The 21,667-nt window shown below is 42.3% G+C and overlaps 2 protein-coding genes across 6 annotated transcripts in view; one reads left to right on the top strand and one right to left on the bottom strand.

Annotated features, from left to right (window-relative positions):
- The window catches only part of CMC2 (C-x(9)-C motif containing 2), a 32,480-nt gene extending 22,250 nt beyond the window's left edge, over window positions 1-10,230 (bottom strand). The window contains exons 1-2 of one of the 2 annotated variants that reach the window (XM_011990078.1): window positions 10,064-10,230; window positions 673-788 (exon numbers count right to left, since the gene is read on the bottom strand). In XM_011990078.1, coding sequence (XP_011845468.1) covers window positions 673-753 — 81 coding nt within the window. In that variant the 5' untranslated portion in view covers window positions 754-788; window positions 10,064-10,230. Of the gene's footprint in view, window positions 1-672; window positions 789-4,613; window positions 4,691-10,063 lie in introns of those variants that run through there. The other variant, XM_011990079.1, reaches the window with a different exon arrangement.
- Window positions 9,827-21,667, top strand: part of CENPN (centromere protein N) — a 29,427-nt gene continuing 17,586 nt past the window's right edge. For 2 of the 4 annotated variants that reach the window (XM_011990080.1, XM_011990083.1), the window contains exons 1-5: window positions 9,827-10,600; window positions 15,240-15,420; window positions 17,464-17,509; window positions 20,578-20,637; window positions 21,019-21,095. In XM_011990080.1, the coding sequence (XP_011845470.1) occupies window positions 15,250-15,420; window positions 17,464-17,509; window positions 20,578-20,637; window positions 21,019-21,095 (354 nt within the window). In that variant the 5' untranslated portion in view covers window positions 9,827-10,600; window positions 15,240-15,249. Of the gene's footprint in view, window positions 10,770-15,239; window positions 15,421-17,463; window positions 17,510-20,577; window positions 20,638-21,018; window positions 21,096-21,667 lie in introns of all 4 variants that reach the window. The other 2 variants (XM_011990081.1, XM_011990084.1) reach the window with 2 other exon arrangements.

The raw sequence follows: 21,667 nt of genomic DNA, 5'->3' as shown, positions 1-21,667 counted from the left end.
TGAGAAAAACTATGCATCATGCAAGGCTAAAGAAAAAACAAATGCTTCTTGTAACAACGGTGTCATATATCAAACATATAAGGAAAAGCTAAATATTCAACAGCTATAAAAATATCAGCTTGATTTAATGCATTCCAAATATGGATGGGCTCCTTTTCTATTTTGGTTTTAACCATGTAATTTTACTTCCACTCCACTAACAACTAAACACATCAGATTAAGCCAATCATAAATCTAGTTAATGTCTAATTATGTAACACATTTCTATTACCATTAAACAGAATGGTAGCCATCAAAGAGGAGATACTCTTAGAACAATTCCATTATAATCAGAAGAGTCAGCACTGAATATAATTGTTCTAGTGCCCTATAATTAGGAAAGAGAAAGCATTTTATTGTAAGAACATGGATTCCAACTGTTACATACCAGTTCAGACGTTACCTAACAAACTACCATGTTTGATTTTTACTAATCATAAAAGGAGGTAGTTTGTGTAAAAAAAAAAAAAAAAAAAAAAAAAAAATTCACACATATCAACTGCTTATCTTGACTAAACTCAGACTCCTTACTAAGATATTATCATTTCCTTCTGTTAACAGAAATAACATTTTACATCAGTGTGTTATACCTAATTTCATTTTGGCTGTACAGTCGTTTTTCTGAACTCTTACATTTTTGTGACATTCCTTAAGCAAGTTAATCAAGACGTTGCATTCTTCAGTATGCAAGTGTGGAGATAAGTCAGGATGCATCTTTAGGAGATGATGATGGATCACAGCAGTGCAACCTGTGGATACAAGAGTGTCTTGAATATACATAAATACATTTGTTATGCCACCTAAAAGCATCTTCAGTAAGAACCTTCAGTGACCTTTATCAGAAAAGTATGTTAACCATTAACCAGCTGTGTGATCTCAGGCAAATTATTAAACTTCAGCCAAAGCTGTCTAAATTCAATGATTTAACATATTCAGCAAGTTATCAGTAGTGTTTAGAGAACCTGCAGGTTCAGGAGAAAAGCAGGAAGCCTCAAGAGACGCAATCCCAGAAATAAGTGCTAAAGCAGAAATAGCTTGCTTATATTAATAAGCATGACTTCAAATATTTTTGCCACATTCCCGAAATTAACAATTCATTTTGTTCAGATTTGTTAAGAGAATTGGCTTATCATTTTAAAATGTATATTATTCTGAGGGTTAAGGGGTCATTAGTCTCATATTAGTGTGAATATAGATTGCTTTTTTCTTAATAGCTGGCTGAAAAAAAAAACTAAACAATGAAATGACACCAGAAGTTGTAAAAAAAAAAAAAAATTTCAAATTTAACAGATATAGCCATAAAACTAATTATTACACTGAAAACATGAAGCTGAAATCTCTGAACTTAAGCTTAACTGGTTCATTCACAAAGTGGAAAATTAGCAGCCAAGGTCAAAGGAAAAACATTATGGGCAGCTGTTCTTTTTTTTTTTTTTTTTGGTAGTCGGAGGTCTTGCTATGTTGCCCAGGCTGGTTCTAAACTCCTGTCCTCAAGTGATCCTCAGCCTCCCAAAGTGTTGGGATAGGCATGAGCTACCGCGCCCCACCTGGGCTTAACCTATTCTTTCTAACTCAGAAATGATTACCAAAAGAAAGAACCTACAAGTTGCTTTCATTTTTTAAAAGCTCCAAATAGAAAACAGGAACCAACTCACATCCATTAGGATGGCTAATGCTGAAAAAACCCAAAAAGTAACAAATGCTAAAGAAGATGTGGAGAAACTGATGTGGAGAAACTGAAATTCTTGTGCACTGTTGGCGGGCATGTAAACTGGGATAGTCACTGTGGAAACCAGTATAGCAGTTCCTCAAAAAATTAAAAATGAAGTTACCATAAGATCCAACAATTCCACTTCTGGCTATATGCTCAAAAGAATTAAATGCAGGATTTTGAAGAGATATTTGAACACCCATGTTCACAGCATATTACTCATAATAATTAAAACATGGAAGCAACCCAAGAGCCCAACAGACGAAGGGATCAGCACAATGTGGTATATACATACAATGGAATACTATTCAGCCTTAAAACGGAAGGAAATTCTGACATATGCTACAACATGGATGAACCGTGAGGACATTCTGAGTGAAATAAGCCAGTCAAAAAACATATATATAGGGTTCAACATATGCAAAATAAATATGATTCACCACACAAACAGAATTAAACACAAAAATCACGCGATTATCTCAATAGAGAAAAGCCTTTGATAAAATCCAACATCCCTTCATGATAAAAACCCTCAACAAACTAGGCACTGAAGAGTAAACCTCAAAATAGTAAGAGCCATCTATGACAAACTCACAGCCAAAATCATATGGAACAGGCAAAAGATGGAAGCATTTCCCTTGAGGACCGGAACAAGGGAACAGGATGCCCACTCTCACCACTCCTATTCAACACAGTACTGAAGTCCTAGCCAAGGCAATCAGCCAAGAGAAAAAAAGGCATCCAAATAAGAAAAGAAGTCAAACTGTCTCTCTTCACTGATGATATGATTCTATACCCAGAAAACCCGAAAGACTCTGCCAAATGACTTGAGTAGTTTCAGGACACAAGATCAACACAGAAAAATCAGTAGCATGTCTATACACTAATAACTTTCAACCTGAGAGCCAAATCAAGAAAGCAATCCCATTTTCAATTGCCACCAAAAAAATAAAATACCTAGGAATACATCTAACCAAGGAGGTTAAAGATTTCTACAGGAAGAACTACAAAACACTGCTGAAAGAAATCACAGATGACACAAACAAATGGAAAAACATTCCGTGCTTATGGATTGGGGGAATCAGTATCATTAAAATGGCCATATTGCCCAAAGCAATCTACAGATTCAACACTATTCCTATCAAATTACCAATGGCATTTTTTCACAGAATCAGAAAAAGCTATCCTAAAATTCATATGGAACCAAAAAGGGGCTCAAATAGCCAAAAGAATCCTAGGCAAAAAGAACAAAAACCAAAGGTATGACATTACCCTACTTCAGACTATAAGGCTACAATAACCAAATCAGCATGCTTCTCCTACAAAAACACACACATGGACCAATGGAACAGAACAGCCCAGAAATAAAGCCATACACCTTTTGATCTTTGACAAAGTCAACAAGAAGCAGCAATGGCAAAAGGACTTCTCATTCAATAAATGGTGCTGGGATAGTTGGCTAGCTGTATGCAGAAGAATAAAAGTGCACCCCTACCTTTCATCGTATATAAAAATTAACTCTAGATAGATTAAAGATTTACATAGAATGCCTCAAACTACAAGAATCCTAGAAGAAAACCCAGGAAACACCATTCTGGACATTCGCCTTAGGAAAGAACTAGGACTAAGTACTCAAAAGCAGTTACAAGAAAAACTGAAACTTAATTAAAGATCTCAAAACAGCAAAAGAAACTATGAATAGAATAAACAGATAACCTACAGAATGGGAGAAAATATTCACAAACTATGCATCCAACAAAGGTCTAATATCCAGAATCTATAAGGAAATTAATTCAACAAGCAAAAAATAAATAATCCCATTAAAAAGAGGGCAAAAGGCCGGGCGCGGTGGCTCACATCTGTAATTCCAGCACTTTGGGAGGCCGAGGCAGGCAGATCACAAGGTCAGGAGTTCAAGACCAGCCTGGCCAATATGGTGAAACCCCATCTCTACTAAAGATACAAAAATTAGCGGGGCATGGTGGCAGGCACCTGTAGTCCCAGCTACTTGGGAGGCTGAGGCAGGAGAATGGCTTGAACCCAGGAGGCAGAGGTTTAAGTGAGCCAAGATGGTACCACTGCACTCCAGCCTAGGCGACAAGAGTGAGACTCCATCTCAAAAAACAAAACAAATATAAAAAAAAAAGTGGGCAAAAGACATGAACAGCCTCTTCTCAAAAAGACATACAAGTGGCCAAAAAACATGAAAAAATGCTCAACATCACTAATCATCAGAGAAATGCAAATCAAAACCATAATGAGATACCACCTCACATCAGTCAGAATGGCTATTACTAAAAGTCAAAAAAAACACAGATGCTGGGGGAGGCTGTGAGAAAAGAGAATGCTTATACACTGTTGTGGGAATGTCATTTAGTTCACCCACTGTGGAAAGCAGTCTGGAGATTTCTCAAAGAATTTAAAACAGCTACCACTTGATCCAGCAATCCCATTACTGGGTATATAGCCAAAAGAAAATAACCATTCTACAAAAAGAGAAACATGCACTCATATGTTCTTTATAGTTCTATTCACAATAGCAAAGACATGGAATCAACCTAAGTGTCTATCAGCAGTGGACTGGATAAAGAAAATGTGATACATATACACCGTAGAATACTAAACAGCCACAAAAAAGAATGAAATCATGTCCTTTGCAGCAACGTGGATGCAGTTGGAGGCCACTATCATAAGTGAATTAATGCAGCAACGGAAAGCCAAATATGGCATATTCTCACTTATAAGTGGGAGCTAAACACCGGATACTCACAAACATAAAGATGGCAACAAAAGACACTGGCGACTAATAGAGGGTGGAAGGAGGGTAAGGGCTGAAAAACTGTTAGGTACTATGCTCACTTACCTGCATGACGGAATCAACTGTACCCCAAACCTCAGCATCACCCAATGCACCCATGTAAGAAACGTGCACATTACTTACCCCCAAAATCTGAAATAAAAGTTTGAAACTATACATTTTTTAAAAGGCAAGTATTTTAACATTCCACTTATATGAGGCACCTAAAGTAGTCAAAATCAAAGAGACAGAAAGTGGAATGGTGGTTACCAGAGGGAGGTGGAAGGGCAGGAGGAGAAGAATGGGGAGTTACTGTTTAATGGGCAGAAAGTTTTACAAGATAAAAAATATTATGGAGATGGACAGTGGTGATGGTTGCACAACATTATTAATGTATTTGATACCATTGAACTGTGCATTTAAATGGTTAAGATGGTAAATTTTATGTTATCTGTATTTCACCATACAAATTTTATGGTAGGTAAATTACACCTCAAGCTGTTAAAAAAAAAATTGTGAGAAATTCAAACTGTCCATCCACCTCCCACTCAACAAAAACAAAATATTGGCAGAACAAATAATTCCAAAGGATTACAGCATAGCTACTATTTCAATTGCAACTTATAAAAATGCAGTAGGTCCCTGTTCTATTCAGTAACTACTAAACACACACACACAGTTGAAGACCACAAATAAAGCCATTGCACCCAGCTAAGTATTTATTTGCAACGGAAAAAATGCAGCCAAGTTCAAATTGTTTGCCTGCCACTGACCCCAAGATCCTTCCAATGACATCTATTTTTTGCCTTAGAAAAATTAAGTTTCATACAGTTCAGCAATTTAAGCCATCTAATATCATACCAATATTATGCACCTACATTATGTGAAGTGTTAGTTACCTGGTTTCTGCTTTATTTTTTCCTAAAGGAAACACACTGGTATAGGCCAGGTGCGGTGGCTCACACCTGTAATCTCAGCACTTTGGGAGGCTGAGGCAGGTGGATCACCTGAAGTCAGGACTTCAAGACCAACCGGGCCAACATGCCGAAACCCCATCTCTACTAAAAATTTAAAAAATTAGCCCGGCATGGTGGCAGGCGCCTGTAACCCCAGCTACTTGGGAGGCTGAGGCAGGAGAATCGCTTGAACCTGGGAGGCAAGGTTGCAGTGAGCCAAGATGGCACCACTGAACTCCAGCCTGGGTAACAGAGCAAGACTCCATCTCAAAAACAACAACAACAGAAAACAAGCATTGGTTTAATCACTAGAAAATGTCTCTAACATTTTCTAAATGTATTTGACAAAATATTTTTGCACTTTTCTATCAACCGGCACTCAAATATGTGCCTTTACAATTCAGAAACAAGCTTATGATGTACCAAAATGACTTCTTTAATTGACAAATACCTGAGAAGACACTGACTAATATTAATAGATGCAAAGATGTATATAAGCCTAAGCACATAAAATGGTATATATTTTCCTCCCTCTATAACAAGTTTACCTCAAATATGTATGCTATTGTTGATCTCGGTGGTGTACCAGTAAAACGTCTTCCCTTCTAATTCTCATTATTTAGTTTTACTTTTAATTGACAAATAATAATTGTATATATTTACGAGGCTCTTCTGCTTTCTTAGCTTAGATGACTATGTCAAAGAATAAAATGATTTAATTTCATTTCCTTTTCCTATTCTTGGTAAGAAAGTACTACTTAACCTAAAGCTCTGAACAGTCACCTTATCCCTTATCCAACAGATTCCTTGCTTTCCCCGTCACTCCTTTCTTTCTTCTACCATATATTTTTAGCTGGATAGGCTCTTCCTCCCCCTGCCTTCTATATACCCGTCACCTATGCTCCCTTCCATCCACTTTGTGTCACTTGGCTTTACCTAAATGTTGGTGCATACACAGATGTACTGCTGTATTCTGGGGTGTAATACATAAGGTACAACTGTAAAACAATGGCAATGTTCTCTCAGAACACATGGAATTAAGTGCTGATGTCTTCCAGTACTCACCTTTAAAAGACTATTCTAGTAACACAATTTAACTCAAAATACATTTTACAAACTAAAGAAAAGCTAAATATGTATTCCATACTCTTATTCTTAAAATTTCTTCAAACTCATAAGAAGGTATCATTATTAGTTTAGAAAATAATTTGTTGAACACTTGCCACTTGCTAAGCACAAGTCTTGTAATGCAACAACCCTATGAAACAGGTAGCCTTTTAAATTCAGATGAACCATGAGAAATTGTCTTTTTACAGGTCAAAATACGCACTGCCCACATTTTCATAGAGAAACTAAGCCCCAGGTCACACAGCAGTTAGCTACAAAGTTACATACAACCCAACATAATCTCTAACCATGACAGATTTTTTAATCCATGTTCAAAATAGGAAAGACATGTCTTCACAGCAGTTTGTGAATGAAATAAATTCAAATGGAAAAAACTATTCCCAAAGAGCTTCTAACTGACTACAAGTTCAACAGGTAGTCATTCTAGGCCCAAGTTCCACAGCAGTCAACATAAAATTATTTTGTAAGGGTGGAAATAGTGAGTCTGTCAAGACATACACAAAAAGAGAAGAGTATTCTATTTGTCATTAGTCAGCTACTCACAAGTTATGTCATTTTGGTTACTAATCTGAGACCTGAGTCTCTCTTCCATAAAATGGAATTTGCTCTTGACCTATATCTCAGTGATGGCATGGGTTTAAAATAACTTATGTGAAGCTGGAAGCAGTGGCTCACGCCTGTAATCTCAGAACTTTGGGAGGCCAAATCACTTGAGGTCAGGAGTTCGAGACCAGCCTGGCCAACATGGTGAAACCCAGTCTCCACTAAAAATACAAAAATTTGCTGGGTGTGGTGGTGGGGTCCTGTAACCCCAGCTACTTGAGAGGCTGAGGCAGGGGAATCGCTTGAGCCCTGAAGGCAGAGGTTGCAGTGAGCCGAGATGGCACCACCTTCACTCCAGCCTGGGCGACAGAGTGAGACTCCATCTCAAAAAATAATAATTACGAACGAACATCAGCATGATGGAAACGAGAGTGAAAGGAACATAAGACCTCGTTCTTGGATGTTTCCAGTGAAACAGAGAGAGAGGGATAAATTCCATTCAAACTGTTATTATTTGAATAGAGTAATAATATTTAATTCCAGTGCAGACCCCACGCCAGGCTGCTCCTGGGTGTGACCCCAGGGGCTGCCTGGGGAGAAAGGCTTAACTACTCTGACTTCCACCAAAGAGTTTGTTAGTCTCATCTTTACACTGGCATTTGAGAAAACATCAAAAGGGTAAATTTGTCACAATTTCACCACCTCCCTCCTCAATCCAGCCCCATCCACTGCGTGTATGCACACAATACCAAAGAGTCCACTGAAATCCCTTAAAATTTTCAGCTGTCAAATGTAGTTTGATAGCTAGCTAAGGGGCCCATCAGGGCAATTTTAACTTTTCCTGGAGAGTAAGCTGAGAGGGTAGAAGCGGTAGGGTACTCTTAGTGAAGATATAAAAAATTATAGCTTTATTTTACTCCTTCAACCTTAGTCTACCAACTCTGAGGTACATATTTTCCTCAAGAGCAGTCTAAGACAGAGTTCAACCACCAGGTGGCACAATTTTAGAAAATAAATCAAGAGCGCTGTATTAACTCCAGTATAAAGAAAACGGGTAAGTATTCTAGTAACTCACTTCAGCAAATCTATAATCACAAGGAAGAACCCTGTATTTTAATGCCAGTTGGCTTTTCTTCAGAAAGATTTTCCTACTGTGCGGCTGCCCAGGAAATTTACACTACAGTTGTAATTTCTAATGTTCTTGCAAAACATGCAAAAAACAAGGCCAGAAAAGTCTGTTGTTCAGGGTCTGAAGAATCTGTTCTCCAGAAAAAAACTGTAAACACTCTGCTTTCTAAAATACATTTTTTTAGGCTGGGCGCGGTGGCTCACGCCTGTAATCCCAGCACTTTGGGAGGCCGAGGTGGGCAGCTCACTTGAGGTCAGGACCAGCCGGGCCAACATGGGTGAATCCCCGTCTCCACTAAAAATACAAAAATTAGCCGGGCGTGGCCTGTAACCCTAGCTACTCGGGAGGCTGAGGCACGAGAATCACTTGAACCTGGGAGGTGGGGGTTGCAGTGAGCCGAGATCGCGCCACTGCACTCCAGCCTGGGCGACAGAGCAAGACGCCATCACAAAATAAAATTTAAAAAATAAAAATATATAAAAATAAATAACATTAAACATTTTTAAAGCCTACATTTCGGCCCTGGTATCAGTTAAATAATTATTTTTCAACTTTTCAAACTATGAGCCACACTGCAGCAGAGGTAGCAGGCAGACAGGGACTGCCTCCCCTGCCCACTTCCACTTATCACATCGACTTCTCACAGGACCAATTCTAAACCGATACCACCAAGAACGTGACTGGCGCTAGTACTGTAGACCCCATGCCAGGCTGCTTCTGAGACGGACCCCGGGGGCTGCCTGGGGAGAAGGGCTTAACTACTCTGACTTCCACCAAAGAGTTTCTCAGTGAATGCGACCTCGCAGCTTTCCCTGAATAAACATTACCAGGGCTTACAAGGTGCCGAACACTCTGCCAAAATCATGTGAATTTCAGAGAAAAATACTCGTTCATACATCTCAAGGAACGCACAGGCTCGTGAGGGAGTATTCTTGCAAATGCACGTGGTAAATGCCCAATCCATGTTCGCTACATGTCAGAAATTGACAACTAGTTCGGGCCTCAACGCAGCAGGAAAAGGATGAAAAAGAAACTCATTTTAAATAAACTAAACAAGTGCAAAAGGCATGCATATACAGGAGAGGAGATACGAATGGCATCACAACACAATTCCTTTGACATCGAAAACTTCCATGCCTTTAAGGTTTTCAATGAAGACTTCCAAAACTATTTAAGACTCTACATAAAACGCCTGATCTTTAAACCCAAGAAAAGAAAGGTGAGCGTATTACTTTCCTGGAGGAAAAAAAAAAAAAGGTACTAAAGGGGAAAAAAGAGTAAAGTGTACTGACCGGCACAGGGCACTGCAGCTGAGACGTGTTTGAACGGCGCCCGTTTTCTACCTGCAAATTCTCAATTGCTAGATAAATAACAACACTTTATTGGGCGCTCATCGTGTCAAACCCTGTGTTGAGGGCTCCATTCCTCAAGGCCCATTTTACAGGCGAGGAAGCCCCGTCTCCGGGAGGGAAGGAGCGCGCCCAAAGTCACCAGCCAGTGAGTGGCGGGCGGATTCCAACCCCGAGCGACGCCCAAGGCCGCTCCCAGCCACCAGCGTGTTCCAGCTAGCGCCCAGCCATCTCACTCGCAGCCTCCCCATCGCAGCAGCCCGGCTATGGGCCTGCGGCAGTCGGGTCTTCCGGGTCCCCATCTCCTGGGGCCGACCGGCAGCAGGACCGGGCTCGGCGGGACGCGCTGTCAGGCGACCTAAGGACGGACAACGGACAGCGCTCGGAACGGCCCGGACTCCCAAGACTCACCGGACTCGCGGCCACACCGGGAGAACTAAAGCGGCAGTCACCAAGGGAGACGCCCGACCCGAAGGCCGGCTGCAGGGGAGCCGAGAGCTGAACCGCCTGCCAGACACCGAAGGCCACTGACGCCCTCCACCGCTCCAGGGCGGTCCGGGCTCCCCGCCCCCGCTGCCCGCGGGCCCCGAGGCGCATGCACCGCCTGGCCTGGACGGGCCCATTTCCGTCCGTCGTGGGGGGAGGCACAGTGAGTCCACTGAGGCACGACAGGGTCTAAGTCACAAGCCGAGCACACAAGCCAGACGCTAACGGAGCCTATGTGTAAATCCACTAGTGGTGCAAGGCTGTACACTTGTAAGAACAGCGGCGTGGGGGCTCGGCGACCTTCGCTTCAGTCGCTCCCCCGTGCAATCCCCTGTGCCCAAGACTGTTGCTTGCGCTCCGCTGGGCGGGGCTTGGAGGCGGCGGGAACTGCAATTGGTGGCTTTGAAGGCGCGGCGGGCGGGAACAGCTGCCTCAGAGGGAGACTGAAGGAGATGTCGGCCGGTAAGAGAGCCCCGGGCGGCACTGGATCGGGCCCGGGAGGGTGTGGGGCCTTGAGGACGCCAGACCCCAGGCCTCGGGGAGCGGCTTTTTCTTAATTGTCGCACGTTATGAGGCTTAAGATTGGCGCTGGGTCTCGGGCTCGGGGCGGGGAACTACGGTTCGGGCCGAGGTGAGGGGGCGGTGACGCTGTGCCGGACGTGACGTCACCTCGCCCGCGGTGGGGCGGGTCGAGCCGTACGTAGGCACGCGACTGCGTCAGAGGCGGGCCGTGTGGTCATGTGACCAGGGGCTCCGCTCTCCGAGCCTGGGGTTGCTTCCTGGCCCAGAATTGGGGTTTTGCGTTTCTGTCACCTCGGCTTCCGTCGTTTTTCGTCCGTGTAGCCTCTTGCGTTGCTCCTCGCGCTGCCTGTTGGAGCTCTGCAGAGGTGTGTGGCTACGGGAACGTTACTTAAAATGGATCTTTTTGATCATGCGTTCCGCAGACCTTGAGTATCTACTGTATGCCAGGCACTAAAGCGCTAGGAAGTACAAAGAAAGTTTAAAAATGGGGCCGGGCGCGGTAGTTTACGCCTGTAATCCCAGCACTTTGGGAGGCCGAGGCGGGTGGATCACGAGGTCAGGAGTTCGAGACCAACCTGGCCAACATGGTGAAACCCCCGTCTCTACTAGAAATAGGAAAATTAGCCGGACGTGGTATCAGGTGCCTGCAATCCCAGCTATTTGGGAGGCTGAGGCAGGAGAAGCGCGTGAACCCAGGAGGCGGAGGTTGCAGTGAGCTGAGATAGCGCCACTGCACTCCAGCCTGGGCGACACAGCGAGACTCTGTCTGAAAAACAACAAAAAAAGGAAAGTTTAAAAATGGTCACGGGGTAAACTTTTACTAAAGGGATTTCCATCTTAATTGGTGAGATTGAGTGCGCTCTACCAAATTTCTTTAGACTGGCGTTCTGCAAACTTTACCCGGAATTAATCATCTGACGTACTCTTTAAAAGATGCTAAATCTCAAGCCTTCCGTGCGCCCTTCTCTCAGTTTAATTTGCTAGGGCCCAGGAATCAATTTTAACAGCCTCGCCTCGCCTGTGTGTGTTTTGGTTTTTTTGGTGGTTTTTTGTTGTTGTTGTTGTTTTGAGACGAGTCTTGCTATGTCGCCCATGCTGGAGGGCAGTGGCGCGTTTTTGGCTCACTGCAACCTCCTCCTCCCGGATTCAAGCGGTTCTCCTGCCTCAGCCTCCCGAGTAGCTGGGACTACAGGTGTGCGTCACGACATCCGGCTGCTTTTTGTATTTCTAGTGGAGACGGAGTTTCACCATGTTGGCCTGAGTGGTCTCGAACGCCTGATCTCAAGTGATGCACGGTGCCGGGCGCGCTCCTGGCCCCTCGCCCGTGTTCTTAATGGGAGAGGTGTTGATTTGATGTTTCACTGACTGTTGAATCCCAGTTCGCCCAGGTTGTCTCCTCAGGCATTCATTCCACAAGTATTTTTCAAGGACGCTGTAGACTGTTCTTGGCTATAGTGACGCCTTTCTGGTCTAGGAGTATAGCTGTGAATAAAAACATCGTCCTGTCCTGGAGCTCAATTTTAGAAACAAGAAAATTTAAAAAGATAATTTCAGATAGTTCGGTAAAGACAATTAGCAGTGGATGGCCTGGCGCACTAGCTCACGCCTGTACTCCCAGCACTTTGGGAGGCCGAGGCAGGAGGATCACTTGAGATTGGGAGTTCAAGACCAGCCTGACCAACATGGTGAAACCCCATCTTTACTAAAAATAGAAAAATTAGTTGGGTGTCATGGTGCACACCTGTAATCCCAGATACTCAGGAGGCTGAGGCAGGAGAATCATTTGAACCTGCGAGGCAGAGGCTGTAGTGAGCAGAAATCACGCCACTGCACTCCAGTGTGGGCGACCAAGCAAGACTGCCTCTAAAAAAAAGGAAAAAAAAAATTAGCAGTGGAGAGTGGGGAAGTAACTTTTGGTTGTGTGGTCAGGATAAGTCTGAGGAGAAACCATTTAAGCTAACACCTGAATGACAAGAAGTCACTGGAGAGAACATGTGCAGGAAGACCCTTCTAGGCAGTCGTAACTGCAGGCACAATGGTCCTTTTCCAAAGAGATTATTTAACTAAGAGACTAGTGTAGCTGGAGCTCAGAAAATCAAGGAGAGGGAAGCAGGGGTCACGCAACACGGGGCCTTGTAGACCATGGTGAAGGCTTTAGATGGTCCAGTAACTACACAAAGAAACAAATCCGACTCCTGTTTCATGATCCTGAGTCTGTTCCTACGGCCTTAATTCAGTTATTTTTCTCTTTCTAAACAACTCCTAATCCTTCCTCTTTTATCTTTGTTTTACTATCATTTTCAGTATATTTTTAAATACAGTTAACTATATTTCTTTTCAGAAGTAGACAAGGATAATTTTTCAGTTTTCAACAAATAAGTCACAGCCAGGACTCTTGTAGGAAGATACTTCTTTGTCCCTGGAATTCCCAAAGTTGTAAAGGAAACAGATAAGACTACAGGCTTGTGTCTTAAACACAGACACTCAAGGTCTGTGTGTGCCTTCCTAGAAGATACACTGTTAAGGGACATTAAAGTATGCAGGTTGTACCCTGCATTGTTTAAAAATCATGTTTGCAGACCGCGCGTTGGCTCACACCTTAATCCCAGCACTTTGGGAGGCCGAGGCGGGTGGATCACTTGAGGTCAGGAGTTTGAGACCAGCCTGGGCAACATGGTGAAACCCTGTCTCTACTAAAGACACAAAAATTAGCCAGGTGTGGTGGTGCACGCCTGTAGTCCCAGCTACTTGGGAGGCTGAGGCAGGAGAATCACTTGAACCAGGCTGGGGAGGTTGCAGTGAGCTGAGGTCGCACCACTGCACTCCAGCCTGGGTGACACAGTGAGACTCTTATCTCGAATGAAAAAAATAAATAAATATCAATGTCTGTTTGCTTTTTTGTTCTGTATTTGAAGAGAGAGAGAGATGCTCACCGGTGTCCCCAAATAAAGTAGCAGAGGTGAGATCAGCTGTCAACATTGGCTCACAACTTCTGCCCAGAGGAAAATAATAAAAGAGCTCAGAATCTTCCTTCCTTATTCCTTCAGCCGCTAGGTCATTCCTCTGGAGATTATATCCCTTGCCTATTGATGAGGGAGCCACACTGGATTTGGGGCTCAGGACCTTATAGACAGTTGAGGAATCTCACCTTCAGGCATGGGCAGGAGAAGTGAGGGAGGAAAGAGCTCTTTGTTCACAGGCAGTGCATAAAAGGACTGAGAGACAGCAATCCACTGCACCGCTAGCTCTTAGCATGTCCTGTGGACTCACAGATCCAACTGCTTTTTCAGTATCTCCTTTGGACTCTCATCTTTATCTTAATATTAACAGATTGAGAATAGATTTCCAGAATTCCTGAGCTTTCTTCTTTCCCTGTCGCAGTCTTGACCATCTCAGCTAATAGTAACTTTGTCTTTTAGTTCCCTGGTAAAAACCTTGGTTTCATCTTTGGTTCTTTTCTTGATCTAACACCCCACATGTAATCCATCTAGAAACCCCGTGAGTTCCCTCTTAAAAGTGTATCCAGAATCTGACCTCTTCCCCTGCCTCACTAACCTCCAACCTCTGCCCTCGCCTCCTTACAGTGTGTTCTCAGTACAGTAGCCAGATTGATCCTGGCAGAAAAGCTAAACAAGAGCATGTCCTGGCTGTGCTCAGCACCTTGCAGAGTGAAAAAAGCAGTGATCCCTGCAGTGGCTTTCAGGGCCCTCCATGATCACTGACCTCACCTCCTTCTCTATGCCTCCTTCCTGTCTCTGCTGTGCCCTCACTGGAGGCCACCTTTCCCTGTTCCTTGAAGGCCCTAAGCAGGCTCTTGCCTCGGGACTGTTGCACATGCTGTTCCTTCTGCCTGGAAAGCTCTTCCACCACATGACTCCTTCTCCTGCAAGGATTGCCCCAAAGTCATAGTCTCGATGAGGCCTACTCTCTCCAGCACTCCTACCCTCAACTCAGCCTGCCAAAATTATTCCATTTTCTCCAGCACTCCTCACTTTTAACATAGTTTGTGATTCCTCTGCTGTTTCTCTCTCCCCACTAGAATGGATGCACCATACTGGAACAGATGTTTGTCTTTTTGGCCAAAGACATATCTATCCCCAGTGCCTAGAAAAGTGCCTGGCATGCACAGGTCCTCAGTAAGGGGTTATATGAATCAGTGAATGAATGAATGATTTATGTATCATCGTCATCAAAACATCAAAATAAGAGTAAAGGAGAGAGCGCACTAATTTTTAAACTCTAAAACATTTAAATATACATTAAGGAGAAAATAATTAAATGCTTATGCTAAAACACTGCAGGATAGCTGAAAAAGTGTAAACATTTAGGTGTTTGACCTACAAATCAAAATCCTAGCTAAATATGCTGATGGCCATGCGCGGTGGCTGATGCCTGTAATCTCAGCACTTTGGCAGGTTGAGGTGGGTGGATTGCTTAAGCCTAAGAGTTCAAGACCAACCTGGGCAATGTAGTGAGACCCTGTCTCTATTTTTCATACGTGTGTGTGTATGTGTAAATAAAAACAGACAAGTATTGTATTTGGTTAATACTTTGTTGTGCTGTTTTTGTTTTGTAAAAGCGCCAAAGAGATGGATGAGACCGTTGCTGAGTTCATCAAGAGGACCATCTTGAAAATCCCCCTGAATGAACTGACAACAATCCTGAAGGCCTGGGATTTTTTGTCTGAAAATCAACTGCAGACTGTAAATTTCCGGCAGAGAAAGGAATCTGTAGTTCAGCACTTGATCCATCTGTGTGAGGTAACAGTGTTAGAAATGATGAGTCTTGAACAGAGTGATACCCCTTTGGGTTTTTCTTTCTTCTATTCCTTACCCCAAAAGAGATGTAAGGTAGCTGCTAAACTATTAGTGAAGTGATGAGGTCTATATACAGCTGCAGTGGAAAAAAACCTAATTTTTAATTGACCTTTTCATCTTAAAAGAATGCTTACAAATCAATAAGATGGAAAAAGTAAATATCATAGGAGAAGAAAAAACAGTACAAATTAAAATAACAAGCAGTGTTTTTTGCAGTATTTTTTTAAACCTATCAAATTATCAAGGATGAAAAGACAACAACACCCAAATGTATTGGCAGAGTTGTAAGGAAAGAGACTCTGTCTTTCATGTGTGTTTATCGACTTAATTGCTTATTGTTTTAAAATGTTTTAGTTGCAAATATAGTTCAAATAATTTTCTTATTCCAATATACCCATCCCCCCTTCACTTCTATTTATTTATTTGTTTGTTTATTTTTGAGACAGTCTTACTCTGTCATCCAGGCCAGAGTGCAATGGCACAATCTCAGCTTACTGCAACCTCTGCCTCCCAGGTTCTAGCGATTCTAGTGCCTCAGCCTCCTGAGTAGCTGGGACTACAGGCACGCACCACCACACTGGCTAATTTTTGTATTTTCAGTAGAGACGAGGTTTTGCCATCTTGGTCAGGTTGGTGTCGAACTCCTGACCTCAGGTGATCCGCTCACCTTGGCCTTCCAAAGTGCTCGGATTACAGGTGTGAGCCACCATGCCTGGCCTCCTTCACTTTTAAATAAATACACTTTTTGACCTAGGATTCTACTTACAGAAATTTATGATGAGAAAATAATAAAAAATGAGGTATGTATAAATATTATAATTGATAAATATTTAGTTATATAAATCAAGATGCATTGTAGCATTGTTTTAAAAACAAAACACGTTCACATAAAGATGTGTGTACTAATGTTCACAGCAACATTATTCATAAAAGCCACAAACTGGAAACAACCCAAATGTCCATCAGCAGGTAAACAGATGAACAGATTGTGATGTATCCATACAGTGGATATACTCAGCAATAAAAAGGAATGAAGTATTCATAGATGCTAACATATGGATGGATATGAAAATAATTGTGCTGAGTAAAAGCCAGACCAAAAAATGAGTACATACTTATGTTAACATTCATAAAAACCTCTAGAAAATGTAAACAAATCTGTAATGACAGAAAGCAGATCAGCATTTGCCTTAGGACTAAGGCTTGGGAGGTAGAGACATGGGAACCAAGAAGAGTGGAAGGAAGTGGGCAGTGATAAGAAAGGGACACAAGATTGGACTCAGTGGCTCCTGCCTGGAATCCCAGCACTTTGGAAGGCCAAGGCAGGCAGATCATTTGGGGTTAGGAGACCAGCTGGCCAACATGGAGAACCCCCTTCTCTACTAAAGATACAAAAATTAGCTGGGCATGGTGGCACACGCCTGTAGTCCCAACTCCTCAGGAGGCTGAGGCAGGAGCATCACTTGAACCTGGGAGACAAAGGTTGCAGTGAGCTAAGAGTGCACCTTTGTACTCCTGCCTGGGCAATAGAGCAAGACTCTGTCTCAAAAAAAAAAAAGAGACACGAGAAAATTTGGGAGGCAGCGCTGGTGGATATTGTCACTGCCTTGATTGTGGTAATGGTTTTGTGTGTATATTCGTAAGTCAAAATGTATCAAATTGTATACTTTAAATATATTTAAAATATATATTTAAACAGTTTAATGCATGATAATTATACTTCAATAAAGTTAATTTTGTAAAACTCAAGAAGTTAACAGTGATGAATGAGGAATAAATTGTGAGAGAAGGTTGTGAATGCCTGGACTAAGACATGAATCAGTCAGAATGTCCATTGGTTAACAGGAGAACAGATTGGAGACAGTTTGTCAGTAAAGTGCTGAGAACGTACAAATAGTCTGTTCTAACCAATCCTAAAATGTGTTTTAAATGGGATAGAACCAAATCTATCACCACGGTTACTAAATAATTTGTTTTCTCTTTTAGGAAAAGCGTGCAAGTCTGAATGACGCTGCCCTGTTAGACATCATTTGTAAGTTTTAGTGATTGGCATTTACACTTAACTGATCAGTTTCATCAGAGGCAATTTTGTCGCCCAGGCTGGAGTGCTTTAACGTCATCTCAGCTCACCGCGACCTCTGCCTCCTGGATTCAAGTAATCCTCCAACCTCAGCCTCCCAAGTAGCTGGGGCTATAGGAGTGCACCACTATGTATGGCTAATTTTTTGTATTTTTTGCCACGAGGTTTTGCCATGTTGCCCAGGCTGGTCTCCAGCTCCTGGGCTCAAGTGTTCCTCCTTCCTCAGCCTCCCAAAGTGCTGGGATTATAGGGGTGAACCGCTGTACTTGTCCCAGAAGCAATTTTGTATATAAGGCCTCAGATTCTAGAGTCGAGGAGACCTTGTTTCAAATCCCAGTATGTCACTCAACCATATGTTGTTTGACAAGTTGCATCACCTTTCTGAGCCTCAGACTTCAAGCAGAGATAATAGTACAGTATCTACTTCACAAGATTCTTGTTAGGATTAAATGAGGTAGAGCCTGAGAAGCTGTTAGCATGGTAACTAGCATAAAGTAAATGTTAGGCTTTGTATTACTCAGGTTGCCAACTTACAACAGCTCAACTTAAAATTTTTCAACCAGTATGAAAGCAGCAGACATTCAACAGAAACCATACTTTGAGTTCCCATATGACCATTGTTTTCTCACTTTCATACAGTATTTAGTAAATTACATGAAGTATGCAACAGTTTATGATAGAAGACTCTTGGATGATTTTGCTCAACTGTAGGCTATAAGTGCTCTGAGCACACATAAAGTAGGCTAGGCTAAGCTAAGATATAAAGGTTAGGTGAATTATTTTCACCTCAAGGTGGATTTATCAGGCATAGCCCCATCATAAGTCAAGAAGAATCTGTACTATTACTATAGGATTTGAAAATAACTTTCTGAAAATGTGTTCCGATTACAGTGTAGCTTCTCACCTCTCCTCCCTTCCATTTCATTGATTTTTGTTTAGCTTGCCTGTCTGTACTTTTTCAAGATGTCTGTTTTTTTAATCAGAAGGCAGCATAATGTAGGGGCTGAGAACACAGGCCCTGGGGCCAGATTTCTTGGGTTCATTTCATGGCTCCATTACTGCCTCCCTGTGAGCCCTGTAGGAAGTTGGTTAACATCTCTGTGGCATACCATCATCTCTGGTATTATCATTTGACCCATCTGTATAATAGTGATAATATCACACAAGGTTATGGTGAGAATTAAATAAGAGTACAAGTTAAATACTTAGAGCCTGGTATTAACTAACTGCAATCATTATGTATTAGCTGTTTTCTGTAAGTGTAACAGAAATTATCTTTAGTAATACTTTGCTCCAACTCATGGCATGCTCCAATTCATGCTATTGCTGAATTTAGAGCATCTGCCTCTGATTTAGTTTATCTCATTTTCAGTGGTTGGATTCTCTCAGGCATAAAAAGTGGATCCACACCATTCCCATTTCTCATGCATTCATTCAAAAATTCATTAAGCACCTGGCTAGACACAGTGGCTCACACCAGCACTTTAGGAGACCAAGGCAGGTGGATCACCTGAGGTCAGAAGTTGGAGACCAGCCTGGCCACTATGGTGAAACCCCATCTCTACTAAAAATACAAAAAATTAGCCAGGCATGGTGGCAGGTGCCTGTAATCTGCTACTCGGGAGGCTGAGGCAGGAGAATCGCTTGAACCCAGGAGACAAGAGGTTGCAGTGAGCCAAGATCGCACCACTGCACTCCAGCCTGGCGACACCAGGAGACTCTGTCTCAAAAAAAAAAAAGAAAGAAAGAAAAAGAAAAGAAAACCTGGTCTGAGGTCCAGAGACACAGACAGGTCAGGGCAGAGAGAGTTTTAAGCCAGAAGGATGAAGGGATATGGTTGAACTTGCTAACTTCCTAGATCATTTCTACTCCAAGATACTCCAAGTGTGTAACTCCTGAAAGGTGTTTTCTGTCATATACTTAGTCATTCATTCGTTCATCAAACATATACGGAAGCCCGTTGTGGTGTGGGACACCTGGGAGGCTGAGGCAGGAGGATCACTTGAGCCACGAATTCAAGTCTAGCCCAGTTAACTTAGTGAGACCCTGTCTCTTAGAAAAACAAAACAAATACTGAGTGCTTGCTTTATGCCACACAATTTAGACCCAAGACTACAACAGTGAACAGGTCCCTCATTTCCATCAGAGTCTAATTGGCAAGACAGGCAGTGTACAAATGAACATCTAAATAAATAATGTGGCCGGGCACAGTGGCTCATGCCTGTAATCCCAGCACTTTGGGAGGCCGAGGCGGGTGGATCACCTGAGGTCAGGAGTTTGAGACCAGCCTGGTCAACATGGTGAAACCCCATCTGTACTAAAAATGCAAAAAATTAGCCGGGTGTTGTGGCAGGCGTGTGTCATCCCAGCTACTCGGGAGGCTGAAGCAGGAGAATCACTTGAACCTGGGAGGCGGAGGTTGCAGTGAGCTGAGATTGCACCATTGCACTCCAGCCTGGGCAACAAAGAGTGAAACTCTGTCTCAAAAAATAATAATAATAATACATACATAATGTGACGTCAGGTAGTGATGAGTCCTCCAACGGGAACTGGGAACTAACGCAGAGTGTTTGGGGTAGGGTGATCACGGTGGGGACTACTCTGAGTAGAGAGCAGAATGAGGTGGGGCGTGGGGTGTGTAAGGAGCTAGGAAAAGAGGCTGCAGGCAGAGGAACAGCTGGCTCAAATGTGGGTCCTGTGGGGCACAGCATTCCCTGTCGTGCCAGATTAATGTGATATTCTGTGGGGCAGGCTTATGTGGAAATAGAATAAATGGGCTAACAGAATAAATACCAAAACTGAACTGTATCATCTAAGTCGGTTGAATTGAGTAATTATGATTTGCTTTATTTATATGAAGTAAATTTAATCCATATAAAGTTTATATTTTGAACACAAATCTGTATAATCCAATTTATGAATTACTGTTTTCCCCAGTTTTATAGTATAGAAATATCTATAGGCATATTAGTTCAAAGTTCTATGATATGCTAATAGTAAACCTTTCTTCCCTCTCTCAGATACGCAATTTCATCAGCACCAGAAAGTTTGGGATGTTTTTCAGATGAGTAAAGGACCAGGTAATATTTTCTGTTTACAATTGCACATTTGTATTTGATAGTTTGGCTTGGACTCATGAGGCAGAGGTTACAGCGAGCTGAGATCGCACCACTGCACTCCAGCCTGGGTGACAGAGCAAGACTCCATATCAAAAAAAGAAAAAAGAATAGCAGTATGTTCCTCATTTCTTTAAAAATGAGGTGATTATTTATTACTTACTTATGGAAAATGAGAAACATATTTCTTGGTGCCATATCAGAAGTACTAGCAGCATTTGTTTGATTTAATCATTATTACTCTGGAATTATACAAAATGCTTAGTTTCATGGTACTTTGCAAATGTATTTACTGAAAACATTGTAGCTCTCTTGATTTTTCTTTATTTTTTTTCACTTTGGCAGGTGAAGATGTTGACCTTTTTGATATGAAACAATTCAAAAATTCATTTAAGAAAATTCTTCAGAGAGCATTAAAAAATGTAAGAATAAAATTCATCTTTTACATAAAATTCAATGTCATAACATCTGTGCACTTAAAATTTGCTACTATCTTAGTTTTTTTTTTTATTTGTAAGAAATTCAGTTAGTAATAGTTCATACTGTTCTACTCCATATCAAAAACACACTGTAAATATTATAAAAACTTCCCTTTCCTCTCTCCTGTCCATTCAGGGCCTGAGGCTGCTTTTTCTGGAGGAGCTCAGTCCAGCAGAGCTCTCTGCAGTGATGGAAATGCTCTGTACTGGCATTGTTCAGTTCAGCCACATGTAGCTGCTGAGCACTTGAGGCTAATGTGACTGAGCAGCTGAAATTTTAATCTTTTTGTTGTTGTTGTTGTTGAGACAGAGACTCTGTTGCCCAGGCTGAAGTACAGTGGCGAGATCTCGGCTCACTGCAGCTGCCTCCTGGGTTCAAGCAATTATTCTGCCTCAGCCTCTCCAGTAGCTGGGACTACAGGTGCGCACCACTACACCCAGCTAATTTTTGTATTTTTGGTAGTCATGGAGTTTCTCCATGTTGGCCAGGCTGGTCTTGAACTCCTAACCTCAGG

The sequence above is a fragment of the Mandrillus leucophaeus genome, unplaced genomic scaffold (genome assembly GCF_000951045.1).
Source record: "Mandrillus leucophaeus isolate KB7577 unplaced genomic scaffold, Mleu.le_1.0 Scaffold37, whole genome shotgun sequence".
Lineage (NCBI taxonomy): Eukaryota > Metazoa > Chordata > Mammalia > Primates > Cercopithecidae > Mandrillus > Mandrillus leucophaeus.
This window is presented reverse-complemented; position numbering and strand designations above follow the sequence as displayed.